Raw genomic sequence first — 27,479 nt, 5'->3', positions numbered from 1 at the left:
TTCCCACTACGAAAACAAAGTCATATGGACAACGTTCTTTTGCATACCAGTGCCCAGCAACATGGAAATAATTGCCCAATGAACTTAGACACAAAGACACAGTGATCCCATTCAAGAGTGCTCTTAAAACTCACTTATTTCGACTGCAAAAACAATCTTAAAGACTTAATAATGTTCCCTACCTTAAATATTTACAGCATGTTTTTATGTTTTCTAATTTCATGGTATTTGTTTTCTGAAATAATATCATTATATTTTTATTTCATATTATAGGTGTTGTCTAATGTTGTGAAGCTCTTAGCGCTTCTAAAGATTAGGCACTATACAAAGTCCTCATTATTATTATTATTACACTGGGAAGGCAAAACCTCTTCTTAGTGTTTCTTTATAATTCTGAATGCTAACAGTAAGTACATGCTCTTTATTCTTAAAGACAGTAACATAATGCAGAGATAGGAAGAAAGGAAACAAACTGTGCTAAAAACGTAAAGTCTTGGCTTAGAACTCTTGTACACAATTTTCAAAAATATTTTTAAAATAACTATTTTATTCTCCATTGTATCTGAAGTATATTTTAAAGTAGTTTTTCTTCCTTTTCTTAACTTCGGTTTCATATATGTTTCTTTTCCTGTTTTTCTTTTTCTTTCAATTTTGTTGGTTATTTTGTATTGGTTCTTATTAGCCTAAATATAGTTGTCTTTCCTGATGCTCAAAATACGTTTGTATCTGTTACAGTCATTGTTAACAATATTTATCGATTTATTTTAGCACCATTTATGTTTTGGGATGTAATTTAATGCTTTACAATGTTCTTAGTGCCCAATGTCTTGCACTTAGAGCCTCTTACTGCTTCTTTGTAGTTCTTAGCCGTGTTAACCAAGACCGCAATTTTCAATTCAGCATGCTGATTCTGTAAAATATTTTAAGCACTGCGCCAATATTATCACCTGTCCAACAGATGTGATATTATGTTTCATCGTGCTTACTTGCTTTTAAATCTTTACATATGCATACATACATCAGGATAATTTAAGTCAAATATAAATCAACCAAAAAAAGGAAGTCAACACGCAGTACCTAAATCTACAGACAAGATTCTGAAACTCTCTCAGGATAAGAAATTAATCAGCTTATTATACTTACTAGAAAATTCGTGAACACTAACAATTACTGTAAAAAGTTTGTAAAATTTTACACATTTTCAAAAAAAGAGCCAAACGACAAGACTTATGAAGGCAGCGGCCATACTATCTTCAGTGTATTAGAGACTATTTCCTGTATTCAAAGATTTAATAAGCATCTGCAGAACACAAATTTAAGGTCACATGACCTCAAAATGGTGGAAACTTTTAAGAGAGAAACGTTTGTCATTTAAAAAACACATGTTTATCGTAAATTATCCAGCTAAAAATGAAGCTTCTAAATAGTTGATAGATTTATGTGATATCATCATCAAAAAAATGTATCTTCTAATCATATCAGCAGTGGCTGTGATAATATCTTTACTGATATTAGGGATATTAAAATACATCTCCATTAGCAAGATGAGAATTGATGACAGAGATAACAGGGTAATTGTCGCAAGTTATATGGATAGTGGCTTACGTAAGGAACATAAATATAGAAATGTTGATTGATTTAAACTATTGTTTTACACGAGGATATTCTCAAGTAAACCCTAATTCGGGTTTGGTAAAAACCAGTTATTTATTTTTGACGTTAGACCAACAATTTGTTCTCTGCTTCTTTTTTGTTTTTTTTTGACATGATTGGTGGCATAAAATAACTAAGGTACAATCTGTGCTGGACCATCAGCCTTGTTGATGAGGCAGATTATTAGGCTGCTCACTAATTAAAAAATTTATTTCAACTGACCTTTGTATGCTGACGGTATGTATAATCCCACTTCTTTTGAATCATGTTATTAAATTGTTCAGAACACTCACTTTATTAGTATTAATCCCTGTCACAACAGAGCATCTGTTTAATCATTGGCTATCAACCAGACATTTAAATTGCTGATACATGTCTGCTAAGCAACAGTACCTCAAGACAAGAGCAATGTCTTTTAACCATATAGCAAAAACTATATCACCAGAAACTGACTAATGTGTGGGACAGTTATTATGCTTTGCCTTTACCAGTGTTCACAAAAGAGTGGTACAGCAATGGTGATAGGAAGTGACGTGAGTTGGCTTCATTTTCTTTATTGGATTTGTAAGAAGTTAACAGACAATTAAGTGGCACTTGTTAAGTTGCATTTCAGATCAGTTGGGGCAGCAGACATATATGTAAAAGAAAGAAAAGCCTCAAGGCTTTCCCTTGTTAGAATTCCTGATGTTCTTTAGTAAGAGTCAAGCATAGCTGCTAAAGGAATTGCAGATCATATTTATAGGTTACTGCATTTGTATGGGAAAATATGAATGAGTTTTTGGATTTAATACTGCACAACCTTGGGAGTGCAGTATATCCTTCCAACAAAACGAATTCATATTTTCCAATACAAAAGCAGTCTCCTTTTTATTATATGCTCTTTTTTTATATTTTTCCTAAGGTTTAATTATATAAACAAAATACACTACAAGAAACAATGTAAATGAATGTATGCCGCATTCCAAACTAAATACACAAGCGCAGATTTGTCATTACTCAAATCAACATTATTACTGCGCACATAACTCTGCCCAGATAAATTTGAACTTAGTCGCGCGCTCGACATAACTTTCGAAAGAAAATGGCATGTCTAGTTAAAATTGAAATTTGCTGTCATATTGTGAATGAATGTGCATTGCAACAACTTTTCCATTTGATCTGGAATGAATAGATTTTGGTATTTTTCTCAATTCTATGAAATTTCATGATTATGGACTGGATTTGTATGTGACAATTCCACATGAAATACATGAGATTGAAGAAGGTAGGCAGAAGCATGTTGACATCTGCAAATGTGTTTATGTTTCTGTCATTGATTGTTTCAAATTATAATGTGGGAAAAATATGAAGTCTTTCAGTTGCAGTTATCAAAAAGATCTATGGAATTTAATGCTTATTTCATTTTGAGTGCAGTAAGGAGGATGCAATTGCACTTATCATCAAAATTACAGCACAATTTCGAAATGTGTAATCCAGATTGAAAACCTATGACATGGCTCATGTAATTTGGATTTGCAGAATTAAGAAAATATATTTTGAGGAAATTCAGGATGTAAAACTGTAAGTATATTTTATTTTGCCATTCTTATCACCAGCTAAAGAAGAGAGTACATGTGTATATGACTTGTCACTTGTATGTTATTTGTAAGGACCTTATCTTGCATCTGTTATATACTGTAGCTAGCTTAAATCCGTAACACTGTATCAACACGGAATGTGCCAAAGCAGCTGGTATATGGCAGTCCACGAAACATCTGTTTTAGTTCATTCAGAAACAAATTTAAACATCCACAGTGTTAAGAGCCTCTTATGCGAGTGTACATGATTTGTTTACAAGTCAAAAGTGCTGGCTTCTGCGTCCATTGTTTGTTTACAATAGAAAGTAGTTCCCTTATGCACGTGAATGCTATATGTGTATTGTCGTGCGGATTCAATATCGGGTAATACTGCACAATTCTGCCAATGTAAAGTTAACGGGGGAAAAAATGAGCATATAATAAGTTTCATGTCTTAACACATTGGTAGAAATTTCTTTGTGCTGATAGGTCTTGTACTTGACTTGTGTCTTATGTTCATTATGCTCTTGCATGCAATTATACCAATTGCTTGGACAATTTTACTATGTTCAGCAGTCATTTTAAAACACAAGTTTCTAAATAAAAGCATACAATGCAAAATTTTGGAGTCCAGCAGTATCCACTGTTGTGGTCCATACCCATAAATTAAAGTTGCTATGTTTTAATATAGTCATATAAGCTTGCATTTTATGTATATAAAATAGGAAAGACATTTCTGTAAGCACCATTGTGACTTTGTCAGTTCCAAGAAATGGCCTTTGGAAGAGGCTAGTCACGTCATCTATAAAATACTTCATTTGAATAGTTTGAATACTTCAGAACTTAGTAAATCTAGGCTACAGAGAAATTATGTCATTAGTCATCAGAAGCTACATATTGATGAAGATGTTAGACTGTTCAGCAATTATTACCTTTGAATGATTCAGACATATCACTGTCTTATGAACACTGTAGTATTCATACTTTTGTTATTTGAACCATGTCTGGCAATAAAAATCAAAATACAGTTTAAATAAGTTTAATGATGACCAGATTTTGACTATATTTGACTGAATTTGGGTCTTTGACTTTAAATAGTCTTGGTTTGCAATCAGTTTTGAACATTCAAGCATCTACATTTTTTATTCTTATTGACTAAATTGGCAAGATCTCTGATGAGTTTGATGAGCTTCCTGTTTGGATTATAATTTACAAATGTCTGGCTGTCTAATTGGAAAAATGTTAATAGCTTATGAAAACAGGCATTCATATTTTTATTTTAAACAATATTTGCTATGAAACTTCAGTGGCCTAATAGTTACAGCTTCTGCCTTGGATAGGGGAAGGTGAGGATATGAACCCTGACCAAGCCATACCAAAGATTTATAAAAATGGTAGTAACAGCTGACTCACTAGGCACTCAGCATTAAGTGATTAGCGTTAGGACTGGCTGGCTGGATAATGTGACTGGGTGGGACATGATGCTACATGTCTGCAGCTTGATGCCCCAGTGCTAGACATCACTGTAAACTGCCACACTGCAGACATTATAGTGATATTACTGAAAAATCATTAAAGCTATGTTAAAAATCCAAATTGCACACACATACACACAAATCATATTTAGCAAGATCTTTGATAATATTGATTTCAAAGATGATTTGTACTATATTTTGACTATGTTACCGCATATGCTAAACTCATTACTACAAACAGTTCCCAGTCCTCCAGTGAGGTAGTGGAGTGGGTGGGGTGGGGTTAGGGGGAGCAACAATGTCCATGTTTGTGGCAACTTCTGGTTGTTCATTTTAAAGTAAACGCCAACAGAAAAAAAATCTTATATTGACTTTCAACTTTTGCTTTTGCTGTTGGAAGCTATTTAACCACTGGGTATTTGATATAATTGTCACCATATATTAAGCCAGGCACAGTACGCAGGGAGGGTAGTCGAATCATTAGCAATCTCCAATCTAAAGATGTATTTAAACAGAAGAATGCTATCCATGGTCATTACCAGCCTTATAAAAGGGGTAATGTGATGTGGAGGAAACATTGTATTTCTACTTTATTATTGCCATAACAACAGAGAGCATGTTTTTAAAACTTAAATTTTTTTCTCAAGAGAAACATCACTGAACAATTATGTAACATGCACAAATGTACATTAACACATTTATACATTTATTATCATGGATAAATATTTCCAAGTCTATAATATCTTGGAAAAAGACATTGAATGCCATATTTTGTTTTTTTTTCAGAGGAAACTTAGATTGTCTGCATTTGATGTACTTTCCCTGCTGAGGAATTTAAAGGTATTGTAATGTTTCTCAGAGTAAATATGCTTTGAAGATGTTGACTAAGGTTGTTTGAGCCTTTTTAATAATGAATGATTTACAGATAGTTAGTTGCTTGAGAGCTGCTATAGTTTGGACTAATTCATACAACTTGATTTAAATTGGATTCTGTCTATGTTGATACTAGAATTTCTAAAGTATGGTTTAAGCTCCCATAATAGTCACCTCATTTCAGCTGTCACTTCATATATTGGGCAAAGTCCCTATGAGAAGTCTCAATAAATTTAACCTGTCTTTAATATCTGTCTCACATATGTGCCAAAAGTTGTCTAATCCCATGGCTGCTTCAGGTAGGATGAAGTGTAGTTGCCATATTTTACCCCATGCCAAAATTTATTTTCTGTTGAAGACTGTCATTAACTTTAGTCTTTAGTCATTATCAACCTGTGTTTTATTCAAGAATTGCTGCCCTCTCTGAAATATTTCTTTTTCAAATTAATAAATATGCATCTGTATGTTTCTTGCTTCAGAAGTACTGGGTGTCTTATGTAAGTAATTTGATCTCAAAATACATTAATTTAGCTATCAGTCGTGGCTTTGCATTGTAACTCAGGAAACAACAGTATCCACCTTCACATTTTCATTGCTAAAATTCATTCTTAACTGTAATGTTTGAATACCTTTGTTGATCAAAAGCAAACAAAAATCATAATTTGGAACAATAATTATTGACAGTTTTCTTTCTTTTCTGTGAAAGTGTTTTTATGTGCATTCAGGAAGACTAAATCTGTATTTCTGCTTTATTTTCAGCCATTTCCAATTGGTACTTATAAGGGCTGGAAACTCTATTCCTTTCATCATGGAAGTCGAGTTTGGTGTAAGGAAGTGACTCCTAACACTGGTGGAGCAAACATGACAATATATGGAGCCTTCCACAAAGTAAAAATTTCACCTCAGGTAACAGACATTATTTCATGATGCAGAACTTGTTATTTTTAGCTGAACTGGCCATAAGGCCATCTGACCATATGATGTGGCCCAGTGGCTATTGTTCAACATGTGTCATCCATCTTGCATCATCCCTCTGTCAACAATTCCTTATAACCACTCCAGAGTCTGTATTTATTAAAAGATTGTTGGGGCTATTCCATTTAAACATACATGGTACCCAGGGAAGGAACTTTTAAAAAAATGTGTGCTAAGGTACTCATATTACCCAAAGAGTTCATATGTAAACAATACAATTCAAAATTGTACCTATGGGTGAATATTCTACAATAATTGCAATGCCAGTAGCTGGTACAGGAAAGTAACATTTCCACTGGTCAGAATGTTACCACGTGATCAAAATGAATCGCGTTCATTTCTGTATGAACTGTAAGGAGAACTACTTTTCCATTTCTATAAATAGAGTCACGTGTACAGCATACGATAAACACTGCCAGTTAAGACAGATATTAAGTAAGCATTAAAAAAAACAACATTCTAACAAACAAACAAAAAATAATTGAAAAAATTTGGCTTCCATTGGTTGAAGGACTGGTATTATGATGACCTTATTGCGATCAAGCTGGACATCCCAAGTGCTATAAATAGCTATGTAACAGAAAAACCACAAACATGTATTACTATGCTCAATTAAGATTTCTGTTTTTTAATGATGCAAATAAAATAACATAACAAATAATTAAAATTTCAATTATAAGAGTTTAACGTTTTTTCTGAGTTCATCAGGCGTTATTTGCCGTGTGAGTCGGCAACTGACAGTTTATACCACGATGAACTCAGAAAAAACAACGTTAAACTCTTAATTAAAAGTGCCTTCCCTGGGTCCCATGTATATTTTACTGGAACAGCTCTTAGTACACATGAACTTGTGTCACTACATCCATTCATATTAATATTATTAATTTTACATTTGTCTGTCATCTGACATCTGCCTGTTCATTAGCATGAGCATGTCATCATTACTCCTCCTAAACTACTTGGCTATTTGCCATGAAACTAAACACACATTCTGCCCATGGTCTAGTTCAGGGTACAGAGCATATAGCCACTGGGAAATGCAGCCCACCAGCACATTTTGTGTGGTTCACAGCCTGTGTCACATGTTTAACGCATCTTTATTTATGCTTTAATTATAAACACAGAATTTCACAGTGTCACCCATTAGTTCTAATCATGATCATTTCTGTCCCCTGTATGTGTCTGAGTTGTGCACCACTGGCCTACATGGTCCATAAGGAAAGTGGTGCTGCTTGAACATCTAGTATGACTACCACAGTTGTCATGTTGGAAATGTTGTTATTGCTACCTTTCCTGAACAGAAAGTCATGTCAACATAGTATTAACATGGTGTCATATGATGTTGCTTCTAACTGAAAATGGTGCCATTCGGATATACAATATGGCTGACACAGTGGTCATTGTGAAAATCGGGAAATTGCTATTTGTTCTTAATGGATGGTCATATCAGCATGAGATTTTCACTAAAAGACTAGATGTCTAGTTGGATTTGTTAAATGAAAAATTGTTAAAGCTACTTTAAAAATCCAATTCACACACACACACACATCTGAGATAGCCATAGCAGACACATGCATTCAGTTATATAAGTTGAAAGAAAACCTATTGACAACTTCCACACACTTATACAAATTTACACAAGGCGACTAATTCGTGTTTTTATAAATCTGCCTTCAGTTACAGCTAATGTTATCCTGTCAGTATCTGCGGCATTGATAACATACAATGTGAAGAAGACATTCCAAATTTGTTCCCCATATATGATTTAAGTACTTATCATTTAATAACCACTGTTGCATTCAGTTCTGATTGGTGGTTAATGTTAAAGTCCATTGGAAAAGAACATCTAATCCGAAATAGCTGTAGCTTGCTCACTTCTTGACACACCAGATGTATTGGCATCCAAATAGATACAAAGCAACATAGAAACATACATGCCAACTATTACGCTTTCGGCGTAATCATTGCACTTTTTTCCACTAAATTACACCTTATGCGTAAACGTATATGGATTACACTTTTTCTTTATATCCACCTTCCCAAAAAAATCATTTGTTTGTTTTCTCATTTTTATTAACATCCCATTAATCCCACAGACCATATTTTAGAAAAGACGGTTTCTACGTAACTACAATATAAGAGTACACTTGTCTGTGCACTTTCCTAACAGTATTATGTTCTATTTATAGCAACTATCCTATTACCCAGAAACAGATTCTTTTTTCTAATTTATATTTAGTACAGAATCGTCTATAGGTATTTGGTGCTAAAAAGTATAATTTATTTTAGTCAGTGGATGTATGAGAGCAAAAATATCTCCTTTCAAATAATTTCACAGATGGATTAGAAAAAGGCCAAAAATAAACGAAACAAAAAATAACAGAATCCTCCAAAGATGAGGACACGAGGACAGCATCACATGACGTCTATTGCAGGCCGTGTGGAAATAATTTTACTATTTGGCGCTAAATGTCTTCAGTTGTATTCTAGTCGATGTTTGTGTTAGAGCACATATATTTTTTCAAAGAATTTCACAGGTTGATCAGAAAAATACAAAATCCTTCAAAGATGAATACATGAATGGCATAATATAGTGTTCCATTCTCGGGCACAAGGACTCATATTGTTAGTTAAAATTGACCTGTCATACATGTACTATATAGTACATGTATGACAGGTCAGTTTTAAGCAACAATACGAGTCCCTGTATTCTAAGGCAGCATCATGCTCATTGCAGTCTGTGCTGAAACAATTTTAATATTGGGCATGTTGGTAAATTTTATTTGGAGAAACGCTTGAAAACAAAGAAACACATCAAATTAGCTCATCTTACGAACTCCAATACTAAGGTAACTTCTTATCTGCAGCAGAACTAAAGTGTGGACATGAATGTATGAATGTTATAAATGCAGAGGTGTTATTTACCGAGTTCTTAATAGAAAGATAATGAAGATCTTGCTATTGGTGCAGAAGCAAGAGAATTTATAGAACACAATTCTACTCTTGCTGTGAAGGTGTTTTATGATAATGTTAGAGATTATTATGCTACAGCCTGTGATTACATGCTCCAGAAATTCCCCTATGGAGATGAAGTGCTTTTAAATGCTTCAGTTGCTGATGTAAATGAGAGACAGTCAAAAAGCTTCAAAAGTGTTAGATTCTTTGTCAAGAGATATCCCTTTCTATTACCATCCTTATCTAGCTTAGATCATCTGGAAGGAGAATTCCTGAAGTATAAAGTTGGGATTCTACCTGACATTATACTTAATGCAGATAGAGTTGATGTGCAATGGCACCTTATTTCCCATCTAAAAGACACAATCACTGGAAGATATAAATTTCCTCTTCTTTGTCAGGTTATGAAAGGAATATTGGTTCATTACTATTCTAATGCTGACTGTGAGAGATTGTTAACTATTGTTAACAAAAATAAAAGTGAATTCAGATCCAGGCTCAGTAACCCAGTACTTTGTGCTCTACTGGTGTGCAAAACATTCATGGTCTCAGCTTGTACAAAGTGTTTTAAAATGCAACATGAAAATCTGTTGCTTTCTAAAGCTAAAAGTGCTACATATGAAAACTTGAAGCAGTAAAGGATGTTAAAAGACGAGAGGGGTAAATAAATCATTGTTTATTGAATTTTTAGCATGTTATTTGTGGATTCCTCTTTTTCTGCTTGGATTCCTCTTTTTGTCCACTTGGATTAAACTTTTTCCTCGTCAGGGGTTGGCATGTATGCAGAACTATCATGCAGAAGTGACTTTTAAATGATATGTAAAGGATGTAAATTGTACATGGGGAACAAGTTTAAAATATCACCTTTTGCAATGATATAGTAATAAGTCACTGAACGTGTAGAGGGGGGATTAAAAGAGAAAATTTACACAGAATGGGCAAGGGGGATGATTTCAGCCCAAATGAATTAACAAGTTATAGCCACTTTGTAACTTTGTAGAAGGGAGTAGTTGTTGTCAATAATTTCCTTTTTCACTGTCAGAAATGAGTGCATGTGGCCATGGGTGTTGTTTTGCATCTTTAGTAAGTACAGTGTGAAGGGTCTGGTTTTTATTTATCTCCACTCCTACATTTTGACTTATTCTAAATAAGATTTTCCTTGTACAAGGATATTGCACTATTTCTTCTGTTGTTAAGATAAACTGTAAGGCAGAAAGAATATGTATGTTTCTGGTCCAACAAACATTCCTGTTTTGCACAGTACTTAAAGTGCTTAGTACATTATATAAACTAATTATTTTAATATGTATAATGGTAAAACAAAGAAACACTACCTACCTACCCAAATTTTCAAACCAGTGCCATAGGAAACATACTTTTTTTTTTGGTCTAATGCCTTCTAAATTTAAGTGAAGACATGAAATTGGTAATAAAATGTGTTTAAAAGCATTCAAGCAATGCAAAACAAAGGGCATGGTGACTAAGATGAATTATTCTATCTCTGATCAAATGTATCAGTCATAATGGATGTTGGTCAATCCAGAATGACAAAATGTCTTTGGTGTTTGGAAAATGTGCAAAGAATAAAATGCATCCCCTTAGCTGACGTGTATACAGAGTTGAAATCTCTCAGCCAGCAGATTTGAAATTTAGTTTTGCTGGCTTTTCTGCATTATGACATGTTACTTTTAAAACTGAATCACACTTGTACACTATTCTGACAATGAAAGGGACCTGGAATACGTACTGGCAACCAAGGAGTAGCAGTAGTAAAACCATAGCAACTTAATGGCCTGCAAAAAACACTGATCTGAGCCTGTTATCATTATAGAGACCATATTTCTGATCTTATTTTCATCAGGTTTGGTACATTGAGATCTTATATGAACTTGAGAATGTTTAGCAACATCCACGCATATTAATAAAGTAATCTTGCATCTGATTTTTTAAGTCTGTTACAACTCCTGCTGTATTTTTGGACAGAAGCTGTTGATCTACATGTTATGCAGGCTTCTTTCATCAAGCACTTGGATAAGTGTGATGATGAGTGAGATCTGAAACCCAAGTGAACTTGTAATATGGCCCAACATATGCCATGCATTTTCTGTCCATCAGCAATTGTATTTCACCATCTTGGAGTCCATATTTCTAACAATTGATCACTTTTGGAATGTAGGCTTACATTCTCAAGACATTCTATATGCTTATGAGCAACATCTCATATTAGTGAGGGGTTCTGGGATTTAATTGGATGCATCTCTTGAGACTGTATTAACAATATGATTAAGTGTTTGAATGAGTTTATTTCAAATTAATGTCAGCGCATATTAATAAGACATTCTAGAATATGATTGTCAAAGCTTATTATTAGTCGATGGACCATATTAAAAGCCATATTTCTGATGAGATTAAACTCAAACATAATATGTAAGTTTGGATGAGTTCATTTGTGAGCAACAACAGCATTTGTCAGTGAGGCATTCTGTCACATGGTTGCTTGAGCTTGTTGTCATTCTTGAGGCTGTATGTCTATCAGATTTTGATCATACTTGGTATGTAAACTAGTATGATAGAGATTTGTATTAGTTTGATTATAAGCAACTTTTTGATTTATTATTGAGTTTTTACCTTAGCTAGACAGAGAAATTAGGCCCACATGAGACTCTTGTTATTTTTAAAGTGTTGCTTTGAACTTTATATGTAGGTGAGGTTTTAGATGCATATGATTCTAGAAGTTTGGTCCAGTACATGGAAATGCATCAGAAATGTTTCTCCATCTTTCAAGAAAGGGTCCTTGTAACAGAGGAGTAGCAGTGGCTGAACAGTTGAAACAGTGTGGGTTGAATACCATGGGATGTCCATTGGCAAGGCACTCTACCCCATGACATGAAATAACCTACTGGTGTTACTGTGCATTAAAGCACCATACCAGTCTTTTAAAGAATATGATTCTCATCTTAGATGGATTAATCTTATTTGCTATTCAACAAATATAATATTGTTGAGAAAAGTCTCAGTTTAAAAGTGTACATTTTCAGCTGTAAGTTTTGACATTTTGTCCTGAGTGAATATAGTTGAAAGCAATTAATGGAGACTACATTTTTATACTTTGGTTGAACTGGATTTTCAAGCAGTTTTTAATTGTTGAGAAAATGTTAATTATTAATTTAACCAGTTTTGCAGACATTTATTTGAAACTAGCAGATAGAAAAAAAGGTACTCACAAAAAATGAAAGACTGCCTTTTTTAAAAATGAAAGACTGCCTTTTTTCTCCAGGTTATTCTTCAAATACTCAAAGATGTGTCCCGAAATGCCAGTTGGAAGCCTGGCGTCATGGCAACCAGCATCACTTCAAAACCTACTGATCATGATATGACAGGAAGTAGGCCCAGGGGCACTGTTGGTGGTACACCAGTTCAGCATGACATAATTTCAGAAGAGGTCATCATTCCAGCTCATTGGAACTGGGCAGTAGAGTTGTGTAGATTCTTGAGACTTTCATCCTACACTGCAGATTCCATGCCAACGGTAACCAAGGAGTATAAAAGGTGTGTGGATGTTTTATTCCATTTTGGTGTCATATTTCGTCACATGCCCTTGCATGCAGAAAACACTTATTCTCCCTCACATGTGACTTTTATCCCACATCACATCACAGTTGCCTTTAGATTGGTGTTTGACTACTCTGATGCATTTTTATTATGCATTTTTATGATGTCGTCCCATACATCATGACACCATCCTAATTGTCTGCTTGTTTAATGTCAACATTTTCTTCAAATGAACATTTATTGACCTGGAAATGTTATTGTACTGATAATCAACTATGCGTATTGACATAGGCTAGTAAAATCCCACCCATGGAATAGTGATTTGTTGGCAGGAACCTCATACAGACTCATTCCTGCCTTTAAATTATGGTTCTTTGGGTGGGATTTCCTTATTCAACATCAGTTCATACAATAAATCATATCAGTATGACTGCTATTTCTATGCAGTGTTACATATGGTACGTACATCAATCACTATTAATTTTGTCTCATTTGATGTGACAGAGTCAAAGGGACATAATTGGGCTTGTCCATTTAAACCAGTGCAAGTACTGATACTGTTGTAAAATTTCCATAATGTAGTTTATATGAAAACAAAGCTGATCTGGAGGCCATATTGATGAAACAATCACATTAACTTTCTCAAGCTGTCTACTAGATAGAGTTAAATATTTACATTACACTCCACAGTTTCACAAAAATTCACTTCATATGTATGTCATTGAGTTGCAGATTGGCCAAATTATGAGTCTTTTCTTTATCTTCATAAAAAGATAAAATTATCATTGAGCCTAGCTGATGTTTTTGTCAGAGTTTCAAGTCAAAATTATTCCACATCCATTTAAATCCAGCTTGTGAACTTGGAATATTCTTTTCATTTTACCTACACCTATCTTCAGGTGAAACTTAATGAACTGTCTGTACTTGCTTATAAGTAGAGTCCAGCTGATCTGACATCACATAATACAGTTGGCATGCCAGACTCACATGGGTCTCTGTTATTTATTCCACTGATTACATATTACAAGGTGCATATATCCAGTTCTACTGGTGCATTATGTGGCTGCAGATCTGGGTCTCTGTTGTTCTACTGATTACTTCTAATAGACTGAATAAATACAGTTCTACTGGTGCATTATATGACTGCAGATCTGGGTCTCTGTTGTTCTACTGATTACTTCTAATAGACTGAATAAATACAATTCTACTGGTGCATTATGTGGCTGCAGATCTGGGTCTCTGTTGTTCTACTGATTACTTCTAATAGACTGAATAAATACAGTTCTACTGGTGCATTATATGACTGCAGATCTGGGTCTCTGTTGTTCTACTGATTACTTCTAATAGACTGAATAAATACAATTCTACTGGTGCATTATGTGGCTGCAGATCTGGGTCTCTGTTGTTCTACTGATTACTTCTAATAGACTGAATAAATACAATTCTACTGGTGCATTATATGACTGCAGATATGGGTCTATTTGTGTTCTACTGATTACTTCTAACAAAGTGCATGGGTCAAGTTCTACTGGTGCATTATGTGACTGCAGATATGGGTCTATTTGTGTTCTACTGATTACTTCTAACAAAGTGCATGGGTCAAGTTCTACTGGTGCATTATGTGACTGCAGATCTGGGTCAGTGCACTTTATAGTTGGATCACTTATATATGAGTATACACAGTACTTTGCCTTGTTGTAGATGAAAGTTGAAGAATACGTGGTGAGTTAAATGTTTATACCTCCACTACTGTAGTAATCATTATGTCCATTTGTCCTTCCACTCTTCTGTCCTTCTGTCTAGCACCCATTAGCACAGCTAGTCTCAGTTATTAGCTCATCTGGCCATAAGGATATTTGAGCTTATAGTATGGCACTACATCCTGTGTCTGGTGTACATCTGTCTGTCAACACTTGCATGTTACCACTCTGGGGCATTGTTTTTGATAAGAGTTTTGTATACATGGAATATGTACTTTTATCACATAGTCTGTACACTTTGCCTGTAGTGTGTGCAGTTTAATATTTTTGATATTATACATGTGAACATATCATTTTATGTGATTCTGATTGGTCCAAATAAGCCCATGAAAGTATTGTGCAGTATTCTCTTACCTGATTGGCTGTGATCATAGGAAAACTTTTTTAACCCCGCCTTCTGGAATTTTTCATTTTCATTGACAAATTTTGGCCGCCATTTTTTTAATTCAACTCGGAAAAGGGAATTGGGGGAAAATGGTCTCTTCTGTTTCAATATTGCCAATTTATGCTCACAGGGGTTTGTTATGTATAACATATCATAGAATGAAAAATGGCAAAAGCCCCAAGACAAGAACAATAACAACTAGTAAAACTACTGGAATTCCTTAGATGATAACAAGGATGGGGATGGATGGGCGGTATACCTGTAGCATAGAATCCACCCTTTATACAAGCTTTGTTTAAATGTGAACTTACTGAAGTAAAGAAACACAGTTTTGTTCACAGAAGAATGTAGACATAAACCGGTCTCCCAAACTGACAGAACTTTATCCAACCACAGCATATTTAGGTGATAAATATGTGATGTAAGTCTGACTAAAAAATAGATTTGTTTAGATCTTCTGTACAGTGTAATGTTCCAAATCAAATACTGCAAATATCCAGCCACAAATACATTACAGTAAATACGTGTATTTCAGCATCCAGTAATCTTCTTTTCACAAAAATATTGCAGCAATGTAATGTTCAGTTGTGATGTAGGCCAACTCAAACCAGTACTGTGTACTGTATCAAACAAAGTGACATCACATGCATTGGACATTTTGTGTTGACAAATGTTTTGTCTTTTGTAAATGTACTGTTTATTTGGGTGGACAATATACTTTTACTATTTCAACTATGTTTGGTGCTATTTTTTACGCACAACAAGTGAAAGGTACAGTGTCTGTCAGAAAAACAAAATTATTCATTCTTCTTTCTGTCTAAATAATTTCTACTGAAATAAAACTATGTGATGAAATAAAACTCAGATGGGTAATGATTTAATATTAAATTCATGAAACTCGTTAAATAATGTCTAGCTTTTGTTCACCAAGGCTCACAAAAGCTGGACATTATTCAGCTCGTTTCATAAATTCAATATTAAATTGTTACCCATTTGAGATCCTCTGTGCATCATTAAAGTCTTTGACGGGTTTGATAATGAGTGAGACCCATGCATATATGAATGAGCTGATCTTGCATCTGATTAGTGGAGCACCTGTCTAATGTTTTGTATTTCTGATCAAACTTGCTTGCATTTTTTTAAACTTTACTGAGCTTTTGAACATACTGATTTGGACATGTAAAATGGAATTTTGAATAGACTTTGTATTTAGTCACTATCCAAAGGAATTTCGACTAGACATATTATTTAGTTGCAGCCCAATGGAATTTCAACTTGACTTTGTATTTACCTTCTGTCCAATGGAATTTTAACTGCACTTTATATTTAGTTGCTGTTCAATGGAAATTTTTGTATTAAGTCACTGTCCAATGGAACTGTGAATAGACTTTGTATTTAATGCTGTCCAATGGAATTTTTACTACACTTTGTATGTAGTTGTTGCCCAAAGAACAATTTGATCATCAAAATTATTATTTTTTTAATTTTTTGCATGTAGTGGTAAACAACATAAATTTTGTGACCTAAATCACTTGTAAATAGCATTAGAATGTTGTACTTTCAAAATGTGAATCTGATGAAATGTTGGATTTACTCAGTCAGTTGTAACTGTGTGTTTAAACATTAAATTATCAAAAGATACAAAATGTAAATATAATTTCTAGATAAACATATGTTAGATGATAATTGTAATGATCAATTTTGTGTTGGAAACGTAAGCACTCTAGTATTAACTATATAGCCGGCACAGCACATATAAGCTCCAGATTCATTTGGTACAGTTAAGAAGAAAGGCTCTACTTGACATAATTGTCACCACTGGAAAAGCACTGCCATGCAGTATGTAAGACTTGTAATAAAGAATTGCAGGGAATAGTTATATGAATGAAACAGCACTATGACACAGCAGCTGTCACATGAAAGCCACCCCTATAACTGAGGAACCAGTCGGTAATTTAAAATATAACATTATAAACTATGTATATATTCTGAAAATAAATTGAAAATCTCAATCTATTTTTGTATTCGCTATATAATCATATATTATGGCCTGGTAAATTTTATTTTAAAAAAAAAATAATTTTTTTCAAAAATGTTTAAGAATGTTTAATTTTTTTTAAAGATCATTTTTTTTAACCCTGCATAGTGCAGGTTGAATGAGTTTCAATCCATGATATCAGGTTCAAGGTTGATGACCTTGACAATGAATTTTGTGCTGCACATAAAGGTATATGTTACTTGAGACCTGTAAGAGTATTTTTGTTATCAAATTTGGTATGTTAAAGTTTCTCAAGAATATTATAGATGGTCTTTTCTCAGATTCTAGGAAGTTCTTTTCAGCCAATAAAATGTCAGTCCCTTTGAGGGACTTTTGTTGATGCATTGCCTTTAAACTTGGTAAATTTTATGGTCACCACCTGTAGTTGCTGTATCGACAAATCAATCTGAATCCACACTTTTTTTGTTAGAGTTATTGCACCTTTGTTTGGTAGCTTAATGCAATGTATGGCACAATTTAGGCCCAGTTGTCTTAGACTTTCTGTATAGATTTCTGTGAAACTCAGAACATATTATAATCATCATGGAAAGATGCACACATTGACATCTCAGTGTGCTCACATGATTTTTATAATCCTGTCCTAAGGCAGAGCATTTTACCTTGTGATATCCATCCAAAAGGTCATCATGACTGAAAAAAGACAAATGGTTTCTCAACAACAACTTGAGTTCTCCATCATCTTCAGTTACTAAATGTTTTGGATGACTTGCACTTGATGTAAGGAAGAACCCTGGTGACTTTGGTCCAAAGGTCAAAGGTTAACTAAATTGACTGAAAGAATTTTGAAAAATGGTTTCTGGACATTAACATTCGTTCTACATGACATACATCATCCAAATGTTGTGAATGGCTTGCACTTGGGGTAAGGAAGAAGATTATTGATTTTAGGGTCAGAATGTCAAGGTCACTGACTGGAGGAAGAAACATGGTTTTCACAAATTAGCATTAGTTCACAAACCTAGCCCAAACTTTCCATAGGGCTTGCACATAGGGTTAGAAAGAAACTTATTAATTTTAATGTCAAAAGTACAAAGGTCAAAGTCACTTCTACTGAAAGAAGAAAAATGGTTTTTGTGCAAGAATTTTAATTATCAACAAGGACTATTGAACATGGGGAATGTATGTAAAGGGCCTTTCAGGGTACTCTTGTTGTAGACTTGTTGCCCATTTAGACTTATCGCTGTATTTGATGTGTGACAGAATTTTGCTCAGGAACATGTTTGTGGATTGCTGTGAAAATTAGTACATTTTATGGTCATCATCAGAAGATATGCTTGTTGGCAAATTAATTGTACTGACACTATTTTAGAAGAGTTATGCACATAATTGTACTGTAGAAGAGTGTGGATCGGATGCACGAGGAGCAAGGGTATGTTTATGTGAGGGAATTGTTCACCATTTCTCATGTATGGATTCATCAAAAACAATGGGATGCACCTCTTTTGCTTTCTTAAACTGGGCATTCAATCAGAGTTTCACATTCTAAGCTTATGATATGTATACTAAGCAAGAAACCAATCATCGTTACAACTGATTAATGTAATATCAGCATTTCTGATTCTTCTTTAAGAGGTACAAAAGCATGGTCAGAGGTCAGAATTTGTTATTTAGAAACTCAACCATCTACAAAAGACTAAACTAAATTTTGGACCTAATGTCCTAGAGGGATATTTATTTTCAATCCCAGTGGTTGCTTCTGAAATAAAGTTAAAACTGGTACATGTATTTGAAAAGTACCTCAGCTGGTTTATTTCTTTATTGATGTAATGTAACTTTTGTAGTTATGAGATATATCACAGAGATTCTATATACATCATAGGATTTTGATTTTTTTAAAAATCTTTTATCAACTCATTGAAAATATTTTGTTGTAATTAAGGTTTGTATATGTAAATATTCTTCGTCTTTGCCACTTTTTTCCTCATCATGTGCTCTTTTTATTTTTGCATGAAACAAAATCCTAAAACTCTGGAAAAGTTCATGGCATGTCTTATTTGATCTTCTAGGTTCTGGCACAGAGAAGATAATGGAGTATGTTGGGTCCTCCAAATGAATGAGATTATTCAGGAATGGATATTTATCTTGGCACAGCCATCAGAAGGTTTGTATGGATCTGAGAGATATTCCTCCTCATTCCCATCACTTTAGGTGACTTCTCTTGAGTAGGATTTTAGATTCAGATCACAATTTGACATTGTCATTGCATGTACTGTTAGCATTTCTTATAATGATATTTTATAGATTGATATGTTGGCGATTATGAATCGCATTATAATATGCCTTTTGTATACAACAAATATTATCAGTTCTCAGGGATGGTCCTGGCTTTTAAAAAGCTGTCGCCAAAAAAATCGCCAACCTGAATATTTTGTCGCCAATTTTCAAAAAGTGTCGCCAAAAACAGTAGTGTACATTTTTCCAAGTGTTAATTTAGTCTATTAATGTAACAGGCAATGAAAATTACAAAAGATGGATTAGTTAATACTTTAATTACAAGAAGCATTAACAAAATGTTACAAAGTGTTAGATGAAGATCCGTCGCGATTTTAGGGCTGCCCACTTGTTGAATGCAGTTTCAAAGTCTAATTTTTCACATCTGTACATGCTGATTCTCATTAAATTCTCGAGAGATGAGATGCAGAGCTTATTTCTGATGTCAGTTTTTATGAAGTTCATCTTACTGAATCCACATTCACAGTCTACAGTGCTGACAGGTGACACCAGTAGTCTCTCAGCAGCCCCCCCCCCAATGGCTAGCTTCACAAAGCTTGTAGCGAATTGCTTCCTAAATCCCAAGAATGATCACTGAATGCTGTATAAATTTTCTCGACAAGAAAAATAGGATCTCCATTCCCACGAATGAAACTTACACGAGTCAACACCTGGCAATATTGGACCGTATATATAAGCATAAATTCACACCCAACTTAGGGATTCTTTCACTCCTGTATTTTGAGAAATAAATAATTATTATTAATTATGCAAAACTGTTTTTTTTTTTTTTTGCTATTTCTTGTTACCGAGTTTAAGTCTCTGCAGCCGTAACACAGGACTGATGGCAAAAGGAAAAGATCAATGAGTAAAATGCTGCACTGGCGACAGATGTAATTGTGATTTAGATTGTTTCCATTTGCTTTGTATTTATACACAGTTGTCGGTACTTCAAAGCTTATCAGTTTTCTATGAAGGTTCAGCAAAACTATTGTATTGGTATATGTATAAAAAAAACCAGAAGGATTAGCCATACAATTAATTGTGTCTGTTCTATTCGCGTCTTCAGAAGTCGGTCAGTTGTAGGTATAGTGCGGTAGCATGATTGACTGTATCGCAGCATACAGTACTCAGCCCAGATGTCAACATAAGCAGATTATGATGTAACAATGCACTGTAAAGATGGGGTTGTCAATAAGAACAAAGGATCGTTTGTGTAACAGATTGATACCAATGCATTGCTTAGTCAAGTTTGTGGCTTCCTTTCGTTCTGCCTTTTAATTTATCCAGTCCAAATCCACGATTGTTTGTACAAATTAAATAACCAAAAAGTATGTCGCCAAAAAAATCGCCAGATGGGATATTTTTGTCGCCAATAAGGAAAAGAAATCGCAATTTGCGACATTGGCGAAGCCCAGGACGATCCCTGAGTTCTAAAAGTGTTAAGAAATTAAGATTAAAATTTGACATCTATGGAATATTACTACACCACCCCCTCAATAACTCGCGCACATCGGGGTCCAGAAACATCGACCGCACTATAAGTGAGGCGCGAGTTATCGAGGGACCTATAAAATAAGCCCAAAACCAATAAAGTGATTGACGACATAATGGAGAAATAAGTGGGGGGGGGTAGACAGATTATACTGTTGAATACTCACTTTATAATCGTTCTGAGATTAAATGTTAATAAATATCTCTTCATAATGGTGTACTTTATTATTTCCTCATAGAACAACATTAATTTCAGGATAAATTACAGTATATTGAGGCGATCATCGAAATCATTATTCCACGTGGTTTCCGTTCACTTAACATGTGTACCACTTCACACATTGTGTACTAATTTTTATGTTGAATTGGATACATTCTAGTTTTATTCTTTGATCCAAATTAGACATTTTTTTATATACAAAAGATCGACTCTTTTCGAGAAACAGTGTCGATCGAATGATAGATAGATAAATATTTTTGAATGTGATAGAAGCAAAATGGAAAACAAAAAAATACAAGGGTTAATCAGTACTAACATATTTAATTGGTCTACAAATTTAAAACAACGTAAATTAGAACAAGTTAGTACTTGCCGTTTGTGCCACACTTGACAAATATCAATTCACTTTTTGAAAAAAAATCAGTTATTTTTTTTGTGTGTGTGTTACTCCTTGGTTTCTCTGCCGCCGAGCAAAATCCCTCAGATTTCTCAACTGCATGAGCTTTACGTAGTCAACATGTTGGGTCTCCAGCCACCTTATGGCAATATCAAAATATTTGATTGCTTCCTGTGCAGAGGGGTGGGGGGTGCAAAATCTGCGTCTGCATCACTTTCAACACTTGTGTTACTCCAGTTAGAATTGTCTTCTGCTGCAAATTTGTTCGCTGTAGAAATAATTATAGTTTCATCTGACATGTATTCGGCTGTGGGGCAGTCATTGTCAGCACAAATCCACTCCTCCATATCATCAAGAGAAACGCCCATCTCAGGACCATGAGTCTGTACGAATTTCTCTCAAACAGCCTCGGCATTAATGACATCAGTTTCACTGAAACATTCGAAGTCACTATCATCGTCGTTGTCTCTGTTACTGTTTTGCTTTACATCAAAGGCAGCTCCAAGACCCTTAATCCAGCACCCGAGGTCTCTTGTAATCAATTTTTTTTTTTAATGCAACAAACACTTCCCCAAGTTGTTGATCAAAACAAAGCCAGCATGTACATGTAATTAGGTTCTCACAGAAGTACTCACGGGTTTCGATGTGACGGTCGATTGACTCTTTTCATGTTTTCAATGAACAGAATATGTTGTGATCATAATGTTTACACTGAAACAGAATTAAAGGATTAGAACGTGATTTTCACACAGGAAGACGTTTAATTGGTGTTTATTTCATTCTCTGTTGCCACCTGTTAGCATTTACCAGAAGTTTTCATTGATCGCTATTTCACCAGACTGCTTATTTACAGTATACTGACAACTATTTATCATAAAACTTACATAATATATGATATCTTTAAACAGAGGTCTCGCTAGGATTTCAAAACTGGGTCTTTCTGCCTCTGAATTCAATCACTAAATATCAGTACGTTTTCTTACTCGGCTGCTAGTCAAAGCCTTTGAACTAGCCGCCTAGCTGTTGCATCATGTTCTTTTTTTTTTTTAATGTACTCTTATAAAATGGCAACAGTACATCAAAGAGTCTTTCAGTCACTGAATTCTGTCATTGTAAATATCAGCACAGTTAACTGATCAACACATTTTCCCACAAAGCAGGTGGCTGAAACAGGACCGGCAAATCTTTGAATTTTCCCACACACCTATTACATGCGTACGGAGGACTCCCGCCTTAGTGATTTTCTGCCTCCCAGATCAAAAATTGGCATCCAAAAGAGCTTAATTAAGCATTTTCGAGATCTCTGAAATTAATTCTTCTTTAGAACTTGCAAATTTCAAAATATGGATTATATTTTTACGGGCATTAATCACCATTATCGATGATAAAACGAGCAATGTATCAAGGTTTAATTTATCAGTTCTTATCGTAATTTTTTCATGTTCAGCATATTTTAAAGATATTTTAAATACATTTTCTCTGGAAAAAATCGGAAGCCAAGACAGACACCGCGTTATAAGCGGGATCGCGAGTTATCCGGGCGCAAGTTATCAAGGGAGCAGTGTACTTCTGGACTATCTGTACAGTGAGACCCCACTAAAACATGATTGTTGGGACCCTAGAACTCTATTTCATTAAGTATAGAACCATGTTATAACCAGCCAAGTCAGTTAGCTGAAGAAAATTGTGCATGTACAAAAATGGCCATGGTGGATAAAAAAAGCAGACACAAAATTACATGCTTGTAATACACTTGTATATTGACAACTTACATTTGTGTAGTACAATAATGCATTAGGCACTGTACATGTACATGAAAAATCTATGAATTGATCAGTCTGGTTCTGACTTCCTTCGAACCGCTTGCAGGTTCGAACCCTGGCTGAGTCATACAAAAGACTTTTAAAAAATGGTACTAACAGCTGCCTCGCTGGGCGCTCAGCATTAAGAGGTTAGTGTTAGGACTGGTTGGCCTGGTGTCAGGATAAATGTGACTGGGTGAGAGATCATGCTACATGTCAGTGGCATAACACCCCAGTGATATACATCACCACAAACTGTCACACTGCAGACATCATAGCAATATGACTGAAAATTTTTTAAAGCTACATTAAAAATCTAAATCACACACACTCACACAGACTTCCTTTGATGAAAGGTGCTTTGTTTTATTTTGAAGATTGTAGCTGGCTTGCTTTAATGAAGGTTGCATGCATTATTGAAGTCACCACTAAAGACTAGCTTCAGAGTACCAAAAAAATGCCTGTTTGTTATTGTTATGGCAACATCATATAAGTGTTTTTTCTTTCATTTGCTTAGTATTCATACAGTGCTTCAAAGTTAGTCAGTTTTCTTTGAAGCGTCAACAAAACTATTTTTTGGGGTACATTTTGAATTTTTTTTAAAAATTAACCTTCATTTAGTTAATTGTAGCCTTTCCTGTTCCTGCATTCAGAGGTTGGTTGATTCTAAGTAGTCTAGTAGTAGGTCTGACTATTTGAGTGTTTTACAGGATACAGTACTCATGCCAAATATTGGCATAATTAGATAATGATATAACAATGCACTGTTAAGATGGTTTGACAATATGAACAAAGGATTTGTTTTTGTAACAATAGATAAATTCCAGCACATTTTATATCAAGTTTGCAGCTTCCTTTCATGGTGCCTTTGAATATCTCCAAACAGCCAACAAATGTTGTTGCCCCAAAAAAATTTAAAGATGGTATTCTTTGTCACTAATAAGGAAAAAACATCACAATTTGTGACATTGGCGAAGCCCAGTCAAATCCTTAAATAAAATTTTTACACATTATTGTTCATACTTTTAAGAGGAAAAAAAATATTTTTTCATGTATGAGAAAAATACATTTATTTGTAATTTCATGAACAATGTCAAAATCATCTTTATATTAGAATTCATATGCAGTCTTCTCCAAAAAATAATAATACAAAAAATAATAATAAACTTTTTGCACATTATTTTTTGCACTTTTAAGAAGAATTTTTTTATATATTTTATGTATGAGAAAAGATTGCACCTAAATTAAATTTCATGAGCCATGCCACAATCGTCTTGTATTAGAATTCATATGCAATCTCTTCCCCAAAATGATAATACATTTTTACATGTTATCTTTCATATTTTTAAATAGAAAAATGTATTTTTTCATTAAGAGAAAAACGCATGTAAATGAAATTTCAGGAGCTATGCCACGATCTTGTTATATGGAGCATGCTATTGTAGGGTCAAACTGTATTTTGCTTAAGCTGTCTATAATTTGTTATTCATGATTAAATTTACATAATGTATTTAGAAATCAGAATTTATGCATGCTTATAATATAGATTTTCATTCATCTGCCTAACAAGTGAATCCTGTAAAATCCTGTAAATTCATTGGGATTTAAATTTTCTTATTGATGTGGATAATACCTCACAAATCCAGCCCTGCCAGATATACTGTACTACTTTTAGCTAAAAGGGAGCTAAAAGTTGTCTGCTGACCTATTTGGCAGTTGGGTAGAGTGATCTCCCTTTACAAATAAGACTTGGCGGCAGAGTGTAAGAATATCCCAATTATTACTTCCACTTGTGCCAAAAAGCACAGTCACTCTCATCACTAGAGACCTCGCAAAAGCCAGAAGCTACATGGAACATATATCACTACAAGTTGTAGGAGTTTTTCACTTCAAAGGAAAACTGTACTCCATCTATATTTCCAACTTTTTCTCTCTTTTTATCATGACAAAGTTCTGCCTTTACAAGTTGCCATCCTTATTGTCGTCACACTCCAAGCAACCTTACAGTCAGTTTGTGCTATACTTTTTTTTATATGTGCAAGTCTCCAGTATTCATAAAACTCCTATATGTGTGTAATTTACAAATGGGCTACATACTGGCGAGTTTCTCTTCAAGGCTTTTGTAGCATCCAGGTGCCATCTTTAATGTGTTTACTTTTACAGGCAGTCTCTGGGACTTTTTTCGAGACAGTTATTGCCTCTTAATGAATTTTGTAGTACCCCACTGTGTATGTCTCGATGCAATGCCTCAGTTCCCTGTTATATGAAGGTTTTTTGAGTGTAATCTAGACACTCTGGTACATTTCTGTATTTCTTCCATTCTGGTCGGACAGGTACAGGTCAGTACTCTATACAGTTTATTCAGTCACCTTCTGCACATGCACACTCGAGTCATGTTTATCTGCATAAACTCTAAATCATATTTAGCACTTAGTCATTCACACATGTAGCCTGTGCAACTTCATAAGTTAGGTTTGGGCTACATTTTTTACATTTGTGCCTGTCTTTATGCCCTGAAGAACTCCTTATATATGTATATAAAGGTGAGTCTTTTACCATAGTATTTGTAGCCTTGGAACACTATGCTTAAGTGATTCTACCTGTACAGGCCATTCTTGACCTTCCCTATAGGTAATTGTCTGCTATCACTTTTTCCAGGTAACCATCATTTAGTATAGCTCTGCGCCCACACGGTATTCAAATGTCATGTGCAGGTACACAGGCTTATCAACAGGTGGTATTGTCATTATAATGTACCTGTATACTTCCTTGCCATATTAGACTTATCAATTTCTGGGTCACTCAATTAATGATTTAGCTCTGCACAGACATTGATTTCTAAGACAGGTGCAGGGCTACAGCTTTATCTATTTTTCTCTATTTTGTCTTATCGATTAGAACTATGGGCAAAGTGCAAACAACATACAACTCAGACCAAAGACATCACCAGTCTGCATGTTGATTTTTTTTCCTCACTGTGAATCTTTATGGGAACAAGAGAGATAATTCAACTTGCCCTTTAGCCATGACATGCCAAACACTGACATGCTTGGAAACAGTTCTGGTACCCAAGTCAACACCACAGGACTCATCATTATAGGAACTCCCCACTACCTTACCTCCTCTGGGTCCAACTTGATTCCTCCTACAGAATGGTAGAGAGCTAACAAACAGCCAAGTTCCCTCTCATTCAGCAGACATACAGACAGGTTACATAGATCAAATATATCATAACCCATCCCCACTGATGATAATAACAATATCCTCCTGACACTGATGGCCTATTTCCATTGCGACCAGCCTAGACCATATTCTAGGGATCACGAAGGGCTCATTCAGCTTGATACCACGAGTATATCCTCACACCTCAACAGATGTCGCTTCATAATTTCTCAGTGCTCTGCCACGAGAAGAGCCTCTTTACTCAGTGACTGTTTTGAAGTCACTGTTCCTAATTCAGGGCATTTCTACAAGTTTTGTGAGCAAAAGACGATAGCCTCACTCCAAACAACCAAGATGATGGTGCTTGTTCTACCAGTACCATTATCTATTCTACCCTACATGAGGGCAAGGGAAGATTCTACCTTCTGAACCTCCATTGAGGACATTTCTCTACCCCTGGAGCTTTGTCCATCTCCTCTGACTCCATCATCAACATGCTAGTGCTCCAACAGCTGTTGATCAAATGAAGTATGGAAGGTTCTTACTTTATAAAGGGAGAGCTATTGACTTTCTGGACCGCTTTCATCATCATTCATTGGTGGTTCTAACATTTACACTCCCACCAGCTTTTCATTCGGAACCCCAGTGTTGACAGTGATCTCGCTGCATTGGGGATGACATAGCCACACTCCATACATGTGGATTGGATGGCCTTTGTTGACACTTCATTGTTGGGCTTTTGTTCTCTCTGGCTATCTTCCAACATACAGAACATAGCTTTTCTTCTCCCACTCAGAATACCTCAGGGCATTCATGGGAGTCAATCTCAAGCTAAAAGCACTGCCTTCATTCGCTACCTTCTGTTTAACAATAGATGAAGTACGCTAACAAACCATCAAGGAGACACATTTCCTTCCCTTCCACAACCACAGCGTCAATACAGGGATAGT

General features: G+C 34.9%; 2 protein-coding genes across 2 annotated transcripts in view; one reads left to right on the top strand and one right to left on the bottom strand.

The window, feature by feature from the left end:
• The window catches only part of LOC149805593 (cleavage and polyadenylation specificity factor subunit 2-like), a 412,425-nt gene extending 411,154 nt beyond the window's left edge, over positions 1-1,271 (bottom strand). Inside the window, exon 1 of the mRNA XM_089950230.1 lies at positions 1,144-1,271. The gene's annotated coding sequence lies outside the window, so the exon portion shown is untranslated. The remainder of the gene's footprint in view (positions 1-1,143) is intronic.
• Positions 1,272-1,339: 68 nt separating this feature from the next.
• Positions 1,340-27,479, top strand: part of LOC149805592 (uncharacterized) — a 70,946-nt gene continuing 44,806 nt past the window's right edge. The window contains exons 1-5 of the mRNA XM_089950229.1: positions 1,340-1,571; positions 5,471-5,524; positions 6,317-6,463; positions 12,765-13,036; positions 19,250-19,344. Coding sequence (XP_089806355.1) covers positions 1,461-1,571; positions 5,471-5,524; positions 6,317-6,463; positions 12,765-13,036; positions 19,250-19,344 — 679 coding nt within the window. The 5' untranslated portion in view covers positions 1,340-1,460. The remainder of the gene's footprint in view (positions 1,572-5,470; positions 5,525-6,316; positions 6,464-12,764; positions 13,037-19,249; positions 19,345-27,479) is intronic.

The sequence above is a fragment of the Sinohyriopsis cumingii genome, chromosome 2, assembly GCF_028554795.1.
Source record: "Sinohyriopsis cumingii isolate HCF-2022 chromosome 2, ASM2855479v2, whole genome shotgun sequence".
Taxonomy (NCBI): domain Eukaryota; kingdom Metazoa; phylum Mollusca; class Bivalvia; order Unionida; family Unionidae; genus Sinohyriopsis; species Sinohyriopsis cumingii.
The sequence above is the reverse complement of the archived record's forward strand: the minus strand, read 5'-3'. Positions and strand labels throughout refer to the sequence as shown.